This window comes from Sylvia atricapilla, chromosome 1 (assembly GCF_009819655.1).
Source record: "Sylvia atricapilla isolate bSylAtr1 chromosome 1, bSylAtr1.pri, whole genome shotgun sequence".
NCBI lineage: Eukaryota > Metazoa > Chordata > Aves > Passeriformes > Sylviidae > Sylvia > Sylvia atricapilla.
The window spans coordinates 126,929,738-126,947,282 of NC_089140.1; the positions used below are offsets into that span (position 1 = coordinate 126,929,738).

The window sequence follows — 17,545 nt, forward strand, 5'->3', positions numbered from 1 at the left end:
ATGTGAACCCCACTAGTGACTGGCCACCAGCCTCATGTAACCCCATTTTCTATAGTCTCTTTTTATTGTCCCCCACATTTCGGGCCAGCTTCAGCCCCAAGGATTCTCACTTGTACTCAGAATGTCAAGTTCTGGCATGTCATGCCACTACTTATCACTGGCAATTGCTTATCACTTGTTTTGCCCCTTTTCTCCTTTCAATCTATTTTAAATCTCTGTCAGTGAGCCCTGGTAGCTCCTGTGCTAAGGTCCTTTCTCCCCTTTGAGAAATGTGCTCCATGTCCTGAAGGTGAGTATAAGGGTTATTTTGTATTCAAGCTGCTGCAAGAGGCTAACATATGCTTTTTGTTCTCATTTTAATGCTTGTGTTCTCTGATATTGTGCTGACAACAACAACAACAAAATCTGGGTACCAAATGTAACTCTGAATGGTATGGGGCAAGGCTAAGTAAATGGTCTCCTTGTTGGACATGGAAGGATAAAAAAAAAAAAAAGACTGTAGAAAATGCCACAGTAATCAGTGGGTGAACAGTGATAGTTTCTAGAGTGTCTCAGCTTTGAGGTTGACAGCAATGGCCAATGAGCAAAACAGGCCATTAAGAGTGAAACATCCAGAAAACAGCAGCCAACAATACCATCTGTCATGACAATGGAAATATGAAAATATTAGATATTCGATTGTCTTTGCTTACTGCCTCTGTCACCCAGATACAGGGATTAGACCTTGTAGAAAGTTAAGGAATTTCAGTGAATATGTAATGTTGTAAACCACATCTGATTACAGGTAAGCTGGGAATGTACAATTTAAAGCAGTAAATGACTGTGGGTGTTATAAAGGCCAGACATCACTCTAACACAAAATCAAAGGCTCCATCATGACAAGATTGAGGAGAAATGCTAGTGCAATATTGTGGAGAATGGGAAAAGATTGAACTCTGCCATTATTAAGTACAATCTTCGACCTAATACAGCCTATTCTCTTTGGACAAGATATTTTCATTAGATATGTCAAATCATTAAAATGAAATAATATAATTAAAATGGCCCCTGTGTAATTTTGATTTAATGACTGGAAATGTAGAATCATAAAATTTGATTTTGAATAGAAGAAGAGTTTTTGATTTCATACGCTCAGTATTACAAGCTTACCTGTTGTTTCTTTTGTGATTTTCCCTAATATGTATTACTTAAAATAGATAGTCCCTCATTATACTATAAAAACCAAGTGAAATCATCAGTGTGTTATAGTCAGTGGAGTTTTTTACCATTACTTTCAATTGGGCCAAGTTTTCACTCAATAGGCAAGGAAAGCAACACTTAAAAATACCAAATTTATACCTTATAAAAAGAAGAAAATGCAGCATTTAAGTAAATATATGTTTTAAATTTTTGATATTTTTCCAACAGCTTGCCAAGAGCGTGAATAGTGTTTCACCAAGTTGTTGAAAAAATGCACATACATGTGGTTTACATTATTTAAGATCTCAACTGTTTAGTAGTGCAGTGCTTTGCATAGGAAATGGCTAATTCAGAGGAACAAATAAGATTAGTTTATTTGCATTTAAACCCCTGCCAAATTTCTACATCGTGGACCTTCAACCCCTTGAAAGGAACAAAAGAAAAAAAAATCAAAGAAAATTATAAATATAAAAATACTGCTAGAATAGGCGGCTTTGGCTGTAAACAAAGATTAGGAAAGCATAAGCAAATAATACCACTGCTTGAAAAACCTTACATTACAAGTCATTCAAATTGTTTTCCAAAATGTTCACCTAAATTAGTTGAAAGGCCACAATTTTATACAACAAGAAATTTTAATTAAGCCTTGTGCTTGAAGTGTTTCTGCAATTGCTCCCTTTGGTTCCATTAGGATGTAGCCTCAATTAAAATGTATTGTTAATATTACAAGATAACACTTGCTGGTGGCACAAAGTTGAAGATATGCCTCCATGTAATTTTAGACTATTCCTTGCTGCGAGTTTTTACAATTATTTTTTGTCAATAGCAATTTTTTCTATTCTCTTGCCAATAAAATATTTTTAATCAGCACACCCAAACACTGAGCCTCTGAAAACAGGCAGCTTCTACAAAATCAAATACCTTTTGCACACTAGAATTTAGTTAAAACTTTTTGTTATTCATTTTTACTGTATTACAATAACAAGTAAAAAATTAATAGAGTCACAGGATTCTCTGACTTTAGGAAACAAATATTGTAACTGTGAGGGGAAAAATCCCCAAGATTACATCTTTCCATTTTAACTGACATCATTAGTCCTTTCTCAAGTGATAATGTCCATTGAGGGCATTTATTTTCCTTATTGAAATTCTCTGTCTATGTTTGAGTTGTGCACAAGAAATAAATTTACCAGATTAGATGCTTTTCACATGCATTTATTTATCTGTATTTTTAATGTCTTTCTCTTATTTAATAGTGTTATGCAGAACCATAATTATTCAGTATTACTTACATTTGGTAGTATGAAAAACTTGTAATTGAAAACCCAATTTTTAATGATCAAGTAGATTTTAGGACAAACCCTTGTCATATGGGCAGGAAAAAAGGAACAGTTATTTTCAACAACTAATAAAAATAGCACTTCTAAATGCACAAGTAACATCATACAAGCATATTTTCGTTTGTTGGAGGACTGTTTTTTTGGAGCAACAAAAAGTAACAATTCTATTTTTTTATTCAACTGACAAGTGCTTTCCTAAGAATACATAAAAGTTTAACCCACTCTATCCTTTTGCATAAAGCAAGCACCAGAGAGCTTCAGATTTCCCCGGTTCCATTACACTTAAAAAAAATGCTTCTAAAGAATGACTAATTCTTTGAATTGTGGCCAATGGTTTGCAAATATTTAGTATAATATTTTTCAGTATTTATTAGATTAAAACTAAATCAGAAATAAAAATTTGTTTAGATTCACATTTAGCTGCCCACAATTTTTAAACATTGTCCCAAAGCCTGCTACTACATTTGTATAGTTACTCACACAATTCACTCCAGTATTCCTGTTAAACTCAGACCGTCCAGCTCTGTGTGAAAAAACCCTTGAAGAGTCTGAAGTGCTCCTTTTTATCTGTGAGGACTCTCTGGGTTAGGGAGTGCACCTTGTGGGTAGTAATGGCTCATCATGAGATGGTGAGAGTTTCAAAGAAACAGGAGCAAGTCAGCTTTTGAATAAAGTTTTTTAGCTCAGAGCCTGACCATAGGAAGGAGGATGATTTCCTCTGAAAGATGACCCAGGGGAAGGAGGCAGCAGAGCATCTGTCTCACACAGACAGAAAGGGTGGACATTTCCTCCCCTGAACTTCTCTTGTTAGTGTTTGTGAGCAACTGCCACACAGCCCAATCTCCTCTGTCTTCTTTTTTTTTTTTTTTTTTTTGTTCTAACATGGAATGAAGAAGTCACAAAACATTCTCCCGATGAAATCTCACTAGCTAGTGCCTCTAACAGTCATATTCCAAAGGAGATGAAACAAATGCTACTGGGAAATAAGTGTGTGAAACAGTCAAATTTCAGCACATTCACAGAATCACAGAAGGGTTTATCTTGGAAAGGACCCCTGGAAGTTTTAGGGGAGTATGTAGGAATACTTGAAACTTCCTTTGGAGTTAAGTGGGGAAAATAAGTGACAGAAACAGTTTGGGAGGCTATGACTTTTTAGTGCTCATATTTCTGTTGCTACAAAAAGTCGCAGAAGGGACAATTTGTTTTTTCCTCACGCTAAAATTGAAATTAAACAAATCATCTGTCTTGCTTTTCTCTCAGGGAAAATAAAACTCAGAACATTAGCTTTCAAGTTCAAGGCAATGCCTCAGCACAACTGTTAAATCTATCTCATCTCCCTGAACTGTACTGCAATGCAAACTTGGAGGTAGTCAAGCAACAGGTACAACTGTGTTATGCAAAAAGCTGTATGAGAAGAAATAATATATTTTGAATGTGAGAGTTTATTTGGATCAAGACGTTGTGAGCAATTACATATTAATAAGATGGCAACACCCACCTTTAGATGAAACACTTGAGTGGTGCACTCATGGGGTCCACAGTTAAACACACCAGTGTCTAAGGGATAGCTGCCCTTCTGAAAAATCTGAACCACGTGCATTGTGCCACTGTTTGGCCTCAGAGGACAAACTGTATCTAATTAAAAGCAAAGCACATCTGATGGACATGAGAGGAACTCAGTACCATCTGCTCTACCACTGATTAAATCCTTTTACACCACACTGTTTGCCAATGAAAACATAGCTTTTTTGGAAAAAAAACCAGTATTCCCTCTCCTGACAAATCTAAAGCCCTGTGGAAGGTACTGAGTCATACATCCTGGTAAGGTTATACTTCTTAATGGGCTACTACATGACTAATCGGAATTTTACTAGGTAGATAGTACAGACTATTCATCAGTTCAAGTTGTTTGTAAGTTTCAGTAAGATGTAAATCAACTATATTGGTACCTTTGTAAATAAAGCCCCTGAAAATAGTTATGATTTTTTTTAGAACTTTCTATACATAAAATTTACATATATATATATACATATACAGCTATGCATGTAGGTGCTAGATAATAAGTACTGCCATGACTGGTATGCCATCTTTCAAATTGTGTCATAAAGTACTGTCTTTTTAAAGAGACAGTAGAAGGATTTTAAACAGAACTATTCTGGTACAATTATTACCCAGGTGATTACATTCTTGCCTAAATCACTCTGCAGCTGGATGGAATATACTACCCACTTTCCACACTGTAAGGAACAGATTGTACTTCCCATTTTAAGCCTGTGAAATGTGTTAGCTAGAAACCTTTCCTAGCTTAGAAGCAGATTGAAAGGCTGAGGTAACATTTGGAGAATATTTTTACATCTGTCAGTGAAAGTATTCAATTATCAAAAACAGACAAGCTATGACTTTTTAGCAACCCAGCATGTCCCTGCTTTTAGCCTTCATGACATCCTACAATTTGGTTTTATTTCCTAAAACAACCATGCTGTACATTTCCAGTTAGCTTGGTATATTATCATACATTGAAATCCCCACTGACTTTTTGCTGCTTTCCTCTTTCCTTTTCAACATATAAACTGAATTACCTAAATTAAAGCAGCTCTCCTTCCCTGATTAGTTCAAAACTGGCAAATTCCATCAAGCTGTTCTTCCTAACATGATTAAAAAAATAAGGGAAAAGGAGTCTGCTCTCTGCAGACTTAGGTACTTCTGAACTACTGTTCCTAGTCTTTTGTAGCCAAGATGTTAAGTGGTTTTCCTTCTCAGATCACAAAGTGCCTACTTCCTCAGGATCCTCTGCTGAACTTTCCCAGGCAGCAGTTGACAGCTCAGACACCCACAGCATGACACGATAAAAAACAGCTACACAAACAGACCACAAAAGCTCTGAAAAAAGTCTACTTAAAATACAGTGAAATCAAGTCTCATACTATAGCTGTTTCTTTGTCTCTGCTTTTATTAGTAGTACTTTCCCTCTGCCTCACAGATTTTTAATTAGATTAAATAGCCAATGCTAAAATGCTTTAAAAGTTTCTCATATGTTTACCACATATCAAGAAACAGATTTTTGTCCTTTCGTGTTTAATGGCATACTCTATATAAATACACACTTCTAAGAGGGATATTAAATGGAACTCATACTGTTATGTACGAAAGCAATTGCAGTCTAAACTAATGCCAAGGAGTAATTACAGCCTAATTGCCTTGGCTTGTTTAGCATGTCATAAATGTTTTTACAATGGTTCTTAGCAGATGAAGAATCAGAAAACAAATTTCTGCAAGTTGTGGAGAAATTACAGGCCGTTAAGGCCTTCCTCAAACTGGTTCCCTATTCTACCATCTGCAATGTTCAGAAGACATTTCTCTGAGCTGTAAATGCTATTTGTCTGCTGGACAAAATTCTTTATCTAATACTTAAATTACATTTCAACAAATATGAGTATATGAGAGTGGACAAAAAATGCTGTTCTTCAAGGAGTTAACTTTTCTAACATGAATATTCAAACCATTAGAGGTTATATAGGATCCATTCATTTGTTTCCTAGGGATTTAGCATTAAACAAAGGACCAGTGCAACCTCTATGAAATGTTCTTCTGTGAAACAAAAAAATCTGTGTCACATAAAAAAAAAGGATGGTAACTTGTAATTTGATGCTTATGAAGGACAAATTCCACATATGCTTACTTTTCTAGATGCAATTTGCTCAAGAAAGCAGGTTGTTTTTTTTTTTTTTTAAATCTGTGAGACTGAAAAGAACGTAAAGGAAAAGGATATTGATGGCAGTCACACTGTTTGTTAAAGAAGAGTTACAGGTAATTTTGTTGCCATGGAACAAAGTGTGAATTGCACAGAACACAGGAAGAAAGTCGAAGTATATGCTACAAACTTCTTCACTAATGGATCTTTTCTGCAGACCTTAGACAATGGGGCTTCTTTTCATGATGCACTAGCCCTGGAGGTACTAACAGGAAATGTTAATAAGACATTTTTGTTGGATACCACATATTGCTACACACAATGGCAGAGAGGATTTTCATTAAAGGCAGACAGTGTCATGTCACTTTGCAGAACTTGCCCAGAAAAGGAAGACCTTTCTTTTTCACCATTTTCAGTCATTTCTCTGTGTCTCAGGGGACTTCTAACTAAACAGAAGAAGAAAAGATTGGAAATGAGTATGACAGAAAAATACCAATTGCACTGAGTATAAATACAGAAGCTAAGAAGCTATCCAAAGATAAAAACTTGGCACACGTGAATTTTGGCACAGAAATTCTTCTGCCCTGATAGTTCCTTATACCAATTCAACCATGAATCAAATAACAGCAGTATTTATCAGTTGATGGCAACTGAAACCAATAGTTATGATGTACTGATTTTAACAAATGTTTTTGTTGCATTGCATACTGTGTTTCTAAACCTTATAGCTTAGCAGCAACATTTTAAGGGCATTAAATTTAAAGAATTCTGGAAGACATCCTCTTGGGACAATACATTTATATGTCAGTGATATGTATATATTTGGTATAAAAGAATTATCTTTTCTTTAAAATCCAATCATTCCTACAAAAAAAGCTGACCTGCAAAATTATGATTTTACTTGTTGAACACTGGAGAATCTTTAGTAAGTTATTTGCTTTACTTTGGTGTTTAATTTTTATGTTAGATCAAGAACAGTTCCTCTTTTTTTATCTCTATGACCCTACAATTTTTATCATGTGTTTCTAGGATTTTTACTTTGTCAAAGTGATGGCAAAGCAATAAAAAAGATAAGTGTAAACTGCATTTTCTCTTTACATTTAGTGCTATTCAGTTTTACTCTGGATATACCCATTTGAGAATGACAGATAGTCATAAAGCCACAGACAAAGCTCATTAATTTGACTGAACATAGAAATTGTTTCTAATATTCTGATGCTCTTAAGTATACCTAATAGCTCAATGCCCAAGAGAAAATAATTTTGAAATTAGTATTGTTTTTCATCTACTATGAAAATCCACAGTGTGTCTCAATGTGTTAGATTTCATGTTTCAGTTTTATGCTTACATTAGAATTTAACTATTCAAAAGTGCTCAAATTCTTCAACTCTGTGGCTAAGTTCCCAAGTAATTTCAAGGATTATTTAAACAAATTGAGCTCATATTTTGAGACTTTCCCATAAGAAATTTTTTTTTTCTTTTTTTTTTTTTTTTAATTTGAAATCAGTGCATGTCATGCATTCCATCCAGGAGACAGTGAAATCTGCCACTACACAATAATTACAGACCTCTGGATAAAGAAAAAGAAAGAAAAGGATTTAATTTGATTAGCCTCCAACATTATTCATTTAACTCATCTGGGAACTATCCAGCAATAATTCTTCCAATGAAGGTCATAATTCTTCTTTAATTGTTTCCACCTGGTACAGTACTGTCATCAGTCCCCTGTTCTCCACCTTTCCGTACTTGGCTCTTGGCCCATCACTCATGCCCTCCCACTCTTCCCTTGCACTATCATTAAGGGACAAGGGAAAAGAGGTTTGGGTTATTTTGTGTTATTTATTTGGGTTGTCACATAACCTCCAGCTTGGTTTCCTCCTTTGCTGGATGATTTCTCTGTTTCAGTTCCTATTTCTGTTTACACCTCCTAAGAATTAATTCCTGCCCTTTTCCTGCTACATTCAGACATGCTCAGGTTTTCCTTACAACCTGTCCCACACCCCAGGATTCTGCAAAGTTGACTTTTCTAACTTTTCTGCCCCTTTTATAGTCTTCCCTATATATATCGCCTCCTGCTCCCCCACCCAAAGATGGTAAAAAGCAAATAAAAATCCTTTAGCAGACAAATATCTTCAATAGCAAATTAATGTACAAACAAGAGAGTTAAGGCTCACTAAATCAAGCATGCAAAGACACTCATTCTACAAAGTCAATACTTAGGCAAATTCCATTGCCTAGCTAACCCAAAGCACACTTTGTTATGTTCTGAGGCATCTTGAGGAGAAAAAGGGAAACTGTGGGGCCCTAAAGAAATTAACCTCAACAAAGGTGACTTCTTACTTCCTTTCTGAGCACATTGTTTTTATGATTGCAGTGACTTCATCTGGGGAGTCAGACTCTATACATGAAATCTGTAAACGTTCTGTTCACATATTTCCTCATTGGAATAATCATGAAAGGAATTTTAATTTTTGAACATAAATGCAGTCTGCACACTAGCAAGCATGAACACTGTGGAGTAAATATGTGGTATTAAGACAGTAAGCAGTAAACATTTTTGAAGAAAACTTAATTTGTTTTCGATCAGAAAAAAAACCAGATAGGAGTGATAATTAATGGTGGTGAATACATTTATCCAGGAAGACAGGTCTGCCTAGACAGGAAATTTTGTATTAGTGGAACAGCATTTCTCAGTTTATTGATTTATGTCTAAACTAAATGAGAATATGTTCTATTGCTCTTGAGGTGGATGACATGAGATTGAAGCAGGTATTTTAATATCCTGTTTAATGTCAAGTTAGAAAATTAGGTTCTTCCTCAACCTTTGAGTTTTAGTCATAAAAGACTGATGGTTCAGGACCTCCCAGTGTTTCACCATATACCATCTCTTCAAATGGAATGGGCTGACAGCCCCAGGCTACAAAAATCCTTAGCTGTTTATGAGAAAAATATTTCCTGTCCATTGGATTGTGAAGGTAGCTCAATAATTTTGAATCAATTCATGTAAAGTTATTAGTACATGTTTATTTTTTTAAATATGCTAAATAAAGTGAAAGCCTGGGTAGCATTGCTAATAAGATTTATCCATTACAATAGGTTATATAAAAAGAAAACACATAAGGCAGAAATTAGTCCTATCAGAAAGGACAACAAAATTGAACTGTGAGCTCCATGTTTTGGGGCAAATACAGTGCCTTATACTATTGCTGAAGAGAAAATGCTTATCTAGTCACATGAAAGGCCCTTCTTCTCTACCTATAATACTGAAGAATAAAAGGATCCTATCACACATTTACAAAACAAAGATCTCACACTTCCTACTGCTTAAGCAAATGCAACATGCAAATTGGTTTAAGAGAGTGAGCAATAATGATTCTGTAATTTTTCTTCAACATTCAATGCCTTCTGGAAACCATACTACAGATCATCCTCCTAAAGATACCTTTGAAGTCCATGTGTCTAAGTAAAGTGCTTCTATTAAAAGACTGCCTTTCAGTTCAGTTTGTTTATTTCAATTTGTTGTATATACACCACATTTTCAGCTCAGAGCAAGAAGATGAATGGAAATAAATAATGACATATTTGCAATAAGAATTTTGTGGCAGAGACCTTCAGTAAGATATTGTGGTTTCAATGCAACCACAACACAATGGCAAACTTCCTTTGTAAATGACAGATTTAACTGTAAAGTTAAAATTATAGTTCCATAAAAAAAAAGGAACAAGGAGTGAAGACACAGTATCTATCTACTGTATGTTGGTATGGGGCTGTATTCCCAACAAAAGCAACCCTATTATTCATGAATTGATTTACACTTTTTATATTTCCTAACATGCAGCATTTATTTACCCTTACATTTGAGCATTAGTTTCTGCTGACATGCTTATTTTCTTAAAATAGAACATTACAGCAGTCCCCTGCTACATGTTTAAGCCATGTGTATGTTTATTTTTTAATTTTTTCTCTTGAACTTTCTGACTGTGAGCAGGCTGGGAATGTAGAGTCATGATGAATGAGAGTTTGCTTTACAAAAAAAAAAAGAAAAATGTAGACATTTGATGTAACACTAAAAATTCACAGCCTCCTACCTTAAAAACAAACATTTCCCGGCGAAGAATAGCCAGAGTGTTGAAGTTCCCATCACAGATGTTGGGCTTGGCTCCGGGATAGGAGGGTTTGTCACCAGTGGGTGGCCGGGGAGGTTTAGGTTGCCTGTCATTCTTCCGTGGGTCTGCTGGAGGGACTGAACGATGTGGGGGCACTGTTGGCAGAGGTCTTGTTGGTGGTGGTATCCTGTCAGGTGGACCTTTAAAAACACAGCAGCTGGATATAATATACAAACCCACTAAAGGAAACACACACAACAGAAAACAGCTGTAAACTGTACAAACCCGACAGTGCAAGGAGAAAGAAAAGGTGACCTAACATACCATTCTGATGTTATTGAATCATTGAATCATAGAATATGCTGACTTGGAAGGGATCCTTTAGAATCACTGAGTCCAGCTCTTGGCCCTGCACAGGACACCCCAAGAGTCACACCATGTGCCTGAGAGCTTTGTCCAAATGCTTCTTGAACTCTGGTGCTGTGACCACTTCCCTGGGGAGTCTGTTCCAGTTACTGACCAGGCATTGGTTATAAAGGATATACAGAATGACTACCAAAACCAAGGAAAAAATTCGTTTTCATTATCCAAAATCTTCCTTTTGGAAAAACATTCCAATAAAACCTTCAAAGGAAGCTTGAGGCCACCATAATTTCAGATGAAAAGTAGTTCAAAGCAAATAATTTACCAACCAAGTAAGAACTCTTATAACAGAATCATTTTCTTTCATACAAATAGATGAAAAAAAAAAAGTCTTGTTGCTTATAAGATCATCATCAGTCATTAGATTTTCAACCTATATTTTTAATCTATAGTCATCAATTCACACAGGCATATATGTGAATTGCTACTTCCTAGTGACTAAATTTTTAGATCAAGTAATGTCATATTCATGAGAGACAGGACATTCCCAGCTTTTTCCATGTCCCTTGGTATGTACAGGAGCTCCTAAAACTGGACCTCGAGTTCTAGGCGTGTATAAAACAAGCATACCCCATTACCCCCCTACCATGATTCACGTAGTTTCTTCAAGTGAAAAACTAAAACTCTCTAGAGCACTTTTAAAACATATTTCTTCTTTCAAATATATTATTTGTCAAAATATACAGAGTTTAATGAAATTACTATCCCACTCATAATTTCTCTACCTGCAAGTCATCAGGTAGACAGATACTGATCATAACCTTAATGGCATACTGAATGACTTGACATGAGTGCGCTGAAAATGCCTTCCCCTCTTTACACATATCAGCAACATTTATTTTTCATGAACAAAAAGATAAGATGATCATTTGGATCAGTAAGACGTCTGGAAACAAGATGAGTGTTTTAATTTTTCTCATTCTATTTAGGCCTCTCTCCAAATCATTTAAATAGATAATACATTTTGACTTTACAAACTAAATACTGTTTACATGACCCCCTTAAGAAACAATTTTGAATAGTAAGACAACTCTAAAACTGGACAAATGACATTTGAATTTCTGAGAATTTTATAAAAAAACACATACTTTATAAAGAAAAAGATGGATTATGTAAGGAAATCTTAAACTCACCAAATGGTTGCCATGCAATTTAATAGGGCATTTATTTCATTCACAATTTTAAGACTTGTGACATTTATAATTTACAGTTAATAACAGTATTTCAAGGAATACTGCAGACCAAAGTAATTATTTTAATAGTTGTGACATTTTTATTGAGGCATATGATTCCAGATCTCATCTTGATTTTAAAGGGAGCAAAGGAATCAGTTTGCAGTAGCTCATGTTGGGAAGTTTTTAACCCCAAATCAAAGATTTTTTAATGCCATTTGGTGGTGATGTCAGATATTACTTCTCAGGGGTAACACATTTCTCTTAATGTATAGCCCACAGCTGTTTGAGCTTAGCAGCTAGTTTTCAGCAAATTATCCTTGTCTAGCCCTTAAGTCTAGACTACCAACTTATGAGGTCATGAGAAACAACCTCCCTTGCAGCTAATCACACAGAAAAAAAACCAAAAACAACCAAACAAAACTTGATCAGCCAATCATTCAGAAATTGCTATTTATGCTTTATGAAAATATTCATCTGTGCTTGTGAATATGATATTTTAAAATTCTTGTTAATATTAGAACATGGAGTCTGCAGATTTCTAGTTACCAGTAGAGATGATTGTTGATATCCTTTCCAGTAGGAAAGATAAAGAAGGAGTGGCCCTCACAATATTCAACATAAAAATTACAAATTTCAAACAGGAAAAACTGAGAGTACAGAATTTAATCCAATGCAGATTTAATTAAGGAAAACCAAGAAAGGCAGCATCAAATTATATGCACTGGATACAGAGCATTAACACAGAGATATGACAGAATTTTCAAGTCTAAAAATAAAATATATCTTTAAAGAGAAAAAAGAAGACTAACATACACCAAGACAATCAAAGTCACTAAAACTAAAACTAAAACTATGTCTGTGGAAATTTAAGGCATACTAATATGGGGTTTAGTGTTACATTCAACCCATAATCACAATTATGTTATTGTTTTTATTAAAAAAAAAATCAGTTGCCTTGTTAAATGCAAAATTTATTTGCATCCTGGGTGTATCAGGCCATAAAAAATCTAAATTAACATATTTTAAAGACATAATCCCTTCTTTACCCTCTCTAGGGACTGGTGATTACATTATTTTGAGATCAATTTGTTATATTTATCATAAGAAAGGGTGCTTTCTGGACCTCAGATTTAGAGAGAAATTTTCTGTACTAAAATTGATAAAATGAGAAGCAATCAATTCATCCAGTTACATGAGCTTGGACACCGGTGTAAATAATCTCATTATAGTTAAAGGTCTGCGTTTCTTAATATTTTTCATACTTTGTAATTATTTTGCATAAATTTTCTTTATAGGTTTTTAAAACATTTAAAATTACTATTCCTGACACGTGCAAATTTGAATATAAGTTGTGAACAGTGAAAAACAAAGTAATAGCATCCTCAAAATCTCTGGATGCCTTACACAGAGACTCTGGCATAACGCCTGGTGAAGTCCACACTAATGAACTCTTTGGAGTGGTGATATGGACAGAAAGACCTCAAAGGTATTCCAAACCAAAAAGCTCGTGTTGTGTGATGAGAACATGACATACCATAAATCTTCTGGATGCCCTGTAAATCATCATTAGGTAGTTTGAAGTTGTCAGTTTCCATATATTGGTAAAAGGGAGCCATGATTGCAGTGGGATCATTAGAGTGCTCCAAGCCCAGAGCATGTCCGAGTTCATGCACTGCAACTAGAAAGAGATCGTTTCCTGTGAAGAGAAGGAAAGGAAAAACACCTTTGAATCCACAAAGCTAGCAAAAAATATAACACACATGAAAGACTCTGCACTTGCAAGATGTTTTCACTGCATTTGAGTTTCACAAGGTAATGCATAGATCATCAAGGATTATCAAGGATAACATGGCAGAAAAGGCAGTTTTGTCTCTTTTTTTCCTAACAAGGAAACCATTATGCTATAATATATGGTATTTTAATTGATACACATGGTAAGTGTAGGGTTCAAGTGTCATAGCTCATGTCTAGGCTTTTGTGCAATCTATGACTTGAAGTCGATGTTGCCATGAACCCAACTAAAAATGCTTTCATCAAGACATAGTTCCAATAGGAAAATATCTTGGCTTTGTTTGGTAAACTTCACAAACTGAAGACTACCTATTTAGGACAAACCCCACAGAGCACTCAGTGATCCAAACACTTGTAATCAGACCCCTGCTGATTATGTGTAGATGTTGTTCATTTCTGAATCACAGTAACTGAAATCCTGATGAGGAAAATAGATGTCCTAATATACTCCACTGTGCAATTCCTTGTAAAAACTAATTTTTTAAGAATTAGAGCTTTTTTAATTTTGTAGGACTAAAGAAAAACCCCAAAACCATGTACTCATGCTGTAGACCAGTTTAATGTTTTTGTTATTCTCTTCTCATCTTTACTTTTTTTTATTACAGAGTATTAGACAGAACTGGTAGATTTGCCAGTGGAATTATGGCACTCTTCTGAAGGAAACACTAGTTAAAGACAATGGGATCTTTTCTAGAAAAATGTTTCAGAGCTGGACCTCTATGGTATTAATTTTGTCTATTTTTCCTGATCTAAGATTTCTTTCTATGAGTCTTTCATACAGATTTTGTCATACCTAATCTGTCACAAAATGAGACTTTGGAAAAGTGCTTTAGATCTTTAGATTTTAAGGTCACATCCAGAATACAGCTCATTTCACCACCTAGGGATGAGCAGAACCATCATCCAGAAGTGTGATCTTGTCACACTGACAAGAGAAGTACTCTGGATCAGCAGCTTATTCTGACCATCTAATTTTTAAACTTTGAACTCATGTGAAACCGTTGTTACCTATAGTAAGTAGTTTCTTGTTAAAAGATACTTACAAAAAATGAAAGGCCTGTGCTGTGACTAACAGTCATTTATTGCTTGCAAATATGAAAAAAAAATGCTCAACCTTATCTCTTATCCTATAATCTGTAGATCCTTTGGGGATAGACAGCTATTTTCCACTGCTGGAACTTGATCTGGAAGTACTTTTAAAATGTCAGTAGTAATAATATTAAGTTTCATCAGCAACAAAATTACACATATATACATTACAGAACTTTGAGGACATAGTTGACAGTATTTCAATTTCTCAAACATTTCCTCTTGTTGATACAATAAAATAAACTTTATCCAAAGTACATATGAAAGAGGAAACACTAAATGCCTTCATGATGTATGAAGCCATACTGATGTCTGTAAAATAAATGTTTGAATGAAATTATGAAAACAGACACAAGTAAAACTATATGTCTAGTTCACAGTCTTCTCATAACTTCTGATTCCTAATTTGAAAATATGACAACTAAATGTTCTTGTTCTTCTATTCAATATAACTGTGCAAAAAAATCACATCTTTCAAAAATTAATGTGACATATTGTGCTTTTAGAAATGAGAAGTTTGTCCTATCGTTTATAGTTATATGGTTTCCAGATGAAATGTTTTATGACAGTATTTTTCTTAGATGCAGCTCTTTTTACAGTAAAGCAGGATTTCAATGTGCTGTTTCAATAGGTTTGATAAGCCTAACTGTCCTGGTGACAAATGGTCTTGATATCTGAATCTGGCCCTCTATATCCAGACAAAGCTGATCTTGACATCATCTCATATGAATAATCTATAGATTGTATAGCTAACATCAGCATAAGAACTAATGCACAGAAGGAACTTTGTAAAGGTTTTAATTCTGCACTTATAATGGAATAATTAATGTAATTTTAAATTATCATGGATTTAAGATGGAAAGACAGAAAAGAAGATCATGTTACTGTACTGCAGCTTTCATGCTATGATGAAAAGTCTCACATTATTTTTCAATTATTTTCTGAGTTTTGTGAAAGTTCAAAACTAGGTTTATTAGAATGCAAAATTTCTTTCCCTGGTATTAGCTTGAATATTTAAGAAGCAACTTTATTTTGCTTTTCAGACCTTCTGAAAGCAAATTTCCCTCCTATACCCATGCTTTCTACATCATAATTAAGAATATTAACTATGTTTTATATCTAAAAAATGCACTAACAACTCGGCCATATTATTTATGAATTGTTTTCAAATAGTTTTGAATTAAGAGTATTTATTCTACAACTATCATTAAGCTTGTTACTGTCAGTAGATGAAACAATTTTTTACCTGTTTTACCTCTACAGTTTGAGGCAAAAGGTCTGGGAAGTTAACTAGTTTTAACTTCCAAAATGTAAAGAAACCACAGTTAATCAACAGTCTTGGGAGACTCTATTACTTCTATTTGTGCCAGTTACACAACACATGAAGAATCAATGCATCCTGTGGTTCTCAGTCCTTCTTGAGTCCAGCAATTTCCAGCAATTTCTACATTTTGTTCCATGTTGATGTGAAAGATGTGAAATACATAGTAGAAGGGAAATAAATAAAACCCGCTTTCAGCTACTGGCATATCTTCCTTCCAGAATCACAGATAATAAGCACATGGTAGAGCACTTCCAAAGTAGTACTAAGTGAGAGTGGACCATGTCAGGCAGTAGGCATTATGCAGGGGCTGGATGTTTCTCCTTTTGTCTTTTAGACAGGGGAGATTATGTGAAGAGAAAAACAAAACAAAACAAAACAAACAATCAATCAAACAAACAAAAAACCCCAAATATTATGTTGAGTGTCTGACTGCCCCTCTGGATTTAGTCTTTATTTCCACCTCATGCAATGCAACTTTTAGCCATCAGGGGACCCATTAAGCGTGGCAAAGGCAGAGCAGCCCTTCAGCAAAGGAATAAAGGGGAAGGGAGAAGGTCACAGGAAAGAGATGGGAGAATAATATTCTTGCCTGGGGTGACAATGATTTAACAGGGAACATATTTTCTACTTGTAGCCAAATAGCCCCATTATTCATCACAATTTCCATCAAGAGTCATGATTGTCTCCAGGGCATCCTGAATTTAAACTGACCCAAATAACTTAGGTGCAACTGAAACTCAGGTTAAACCAGCCCAAGATGAGCTGTCTGAGTCCAATGCAGGTAGGGCCTTATTATTATCTTAGTTTCCATCCTTTTTATTTTGCGCATAATTAGGTTTCTCTAATTAGGCAACAATTATTCAGTGCCTTTTTGCTTTAGGGAGCAGACTTGCCCTGAGAGCCTCGATGTTACTGAAAAAAGCTCCTGAGAGTCCTCCTTACCGAAGGACAACCTTCTGTAAGTTTTGCTCTTTTTCTCAAGGCTGCATAGAAGTGTATTCCTGACTGCAAGGTTAATGGTAGTCCACCTTCAATTCCTTGGCCAGTGCTCAGAATAAGTTGAAGAAGTGTGAAAACAAGGGAGCATTCATATTTGCACAGGATAGCTTTGTAATCCTACCAACACTGGGGAGTTTTTACACTTTCAGTTCCTACCGTTGAAGAAGAGAGTCCCAAATCATTCTGTATTTCAGTATACATTATCCAAGTAGGACATATTTCAGTCTACACGGCAAAATGAACGCGATCATGAACTTTAAAAAGCTGTAACAGAATTAAAATGCCTATGATTATGATTATTTTTAAAGCAAAAGTTGCCACTGAAGGATATACAATGGTGAATACTCATTGTCATAGTCTCAGTTACATCTTGTTGTATATCCACTGAGTAGAAGAAAAATATTGGAAAATAAATTTCACAAGTCAAA

General features: G+C 35.0%; 1 protein-coding gene across 1 annotated transcript in view; it reads right to left on the minus strand.

Moving 5' to 3' along the window:
- The window catches only part of MMP16 (matrix metallopeptidase 16), a 78,661-nt gene that overhangs the window by 30,001 nt on the left and 31,115 nt on the right, over positions 1-17,545 (minus strand). Inside the window, exons 4-5 of the mRNA XM_066333116.1 lie at positions 13,449-13,610; positions 10,299-10,516 (exon numbers count right to left, since the gene is read on the minus strand). Coding sequence (XP_066189213.1) covers positions 10,299-10,516; positions 13,449-13,610 — 380 coding nt within the window. The remainder of the gene's footprint in view (positions 1-10,298; positions 10,517-13,448; positions 13,611-17,545) is intronic.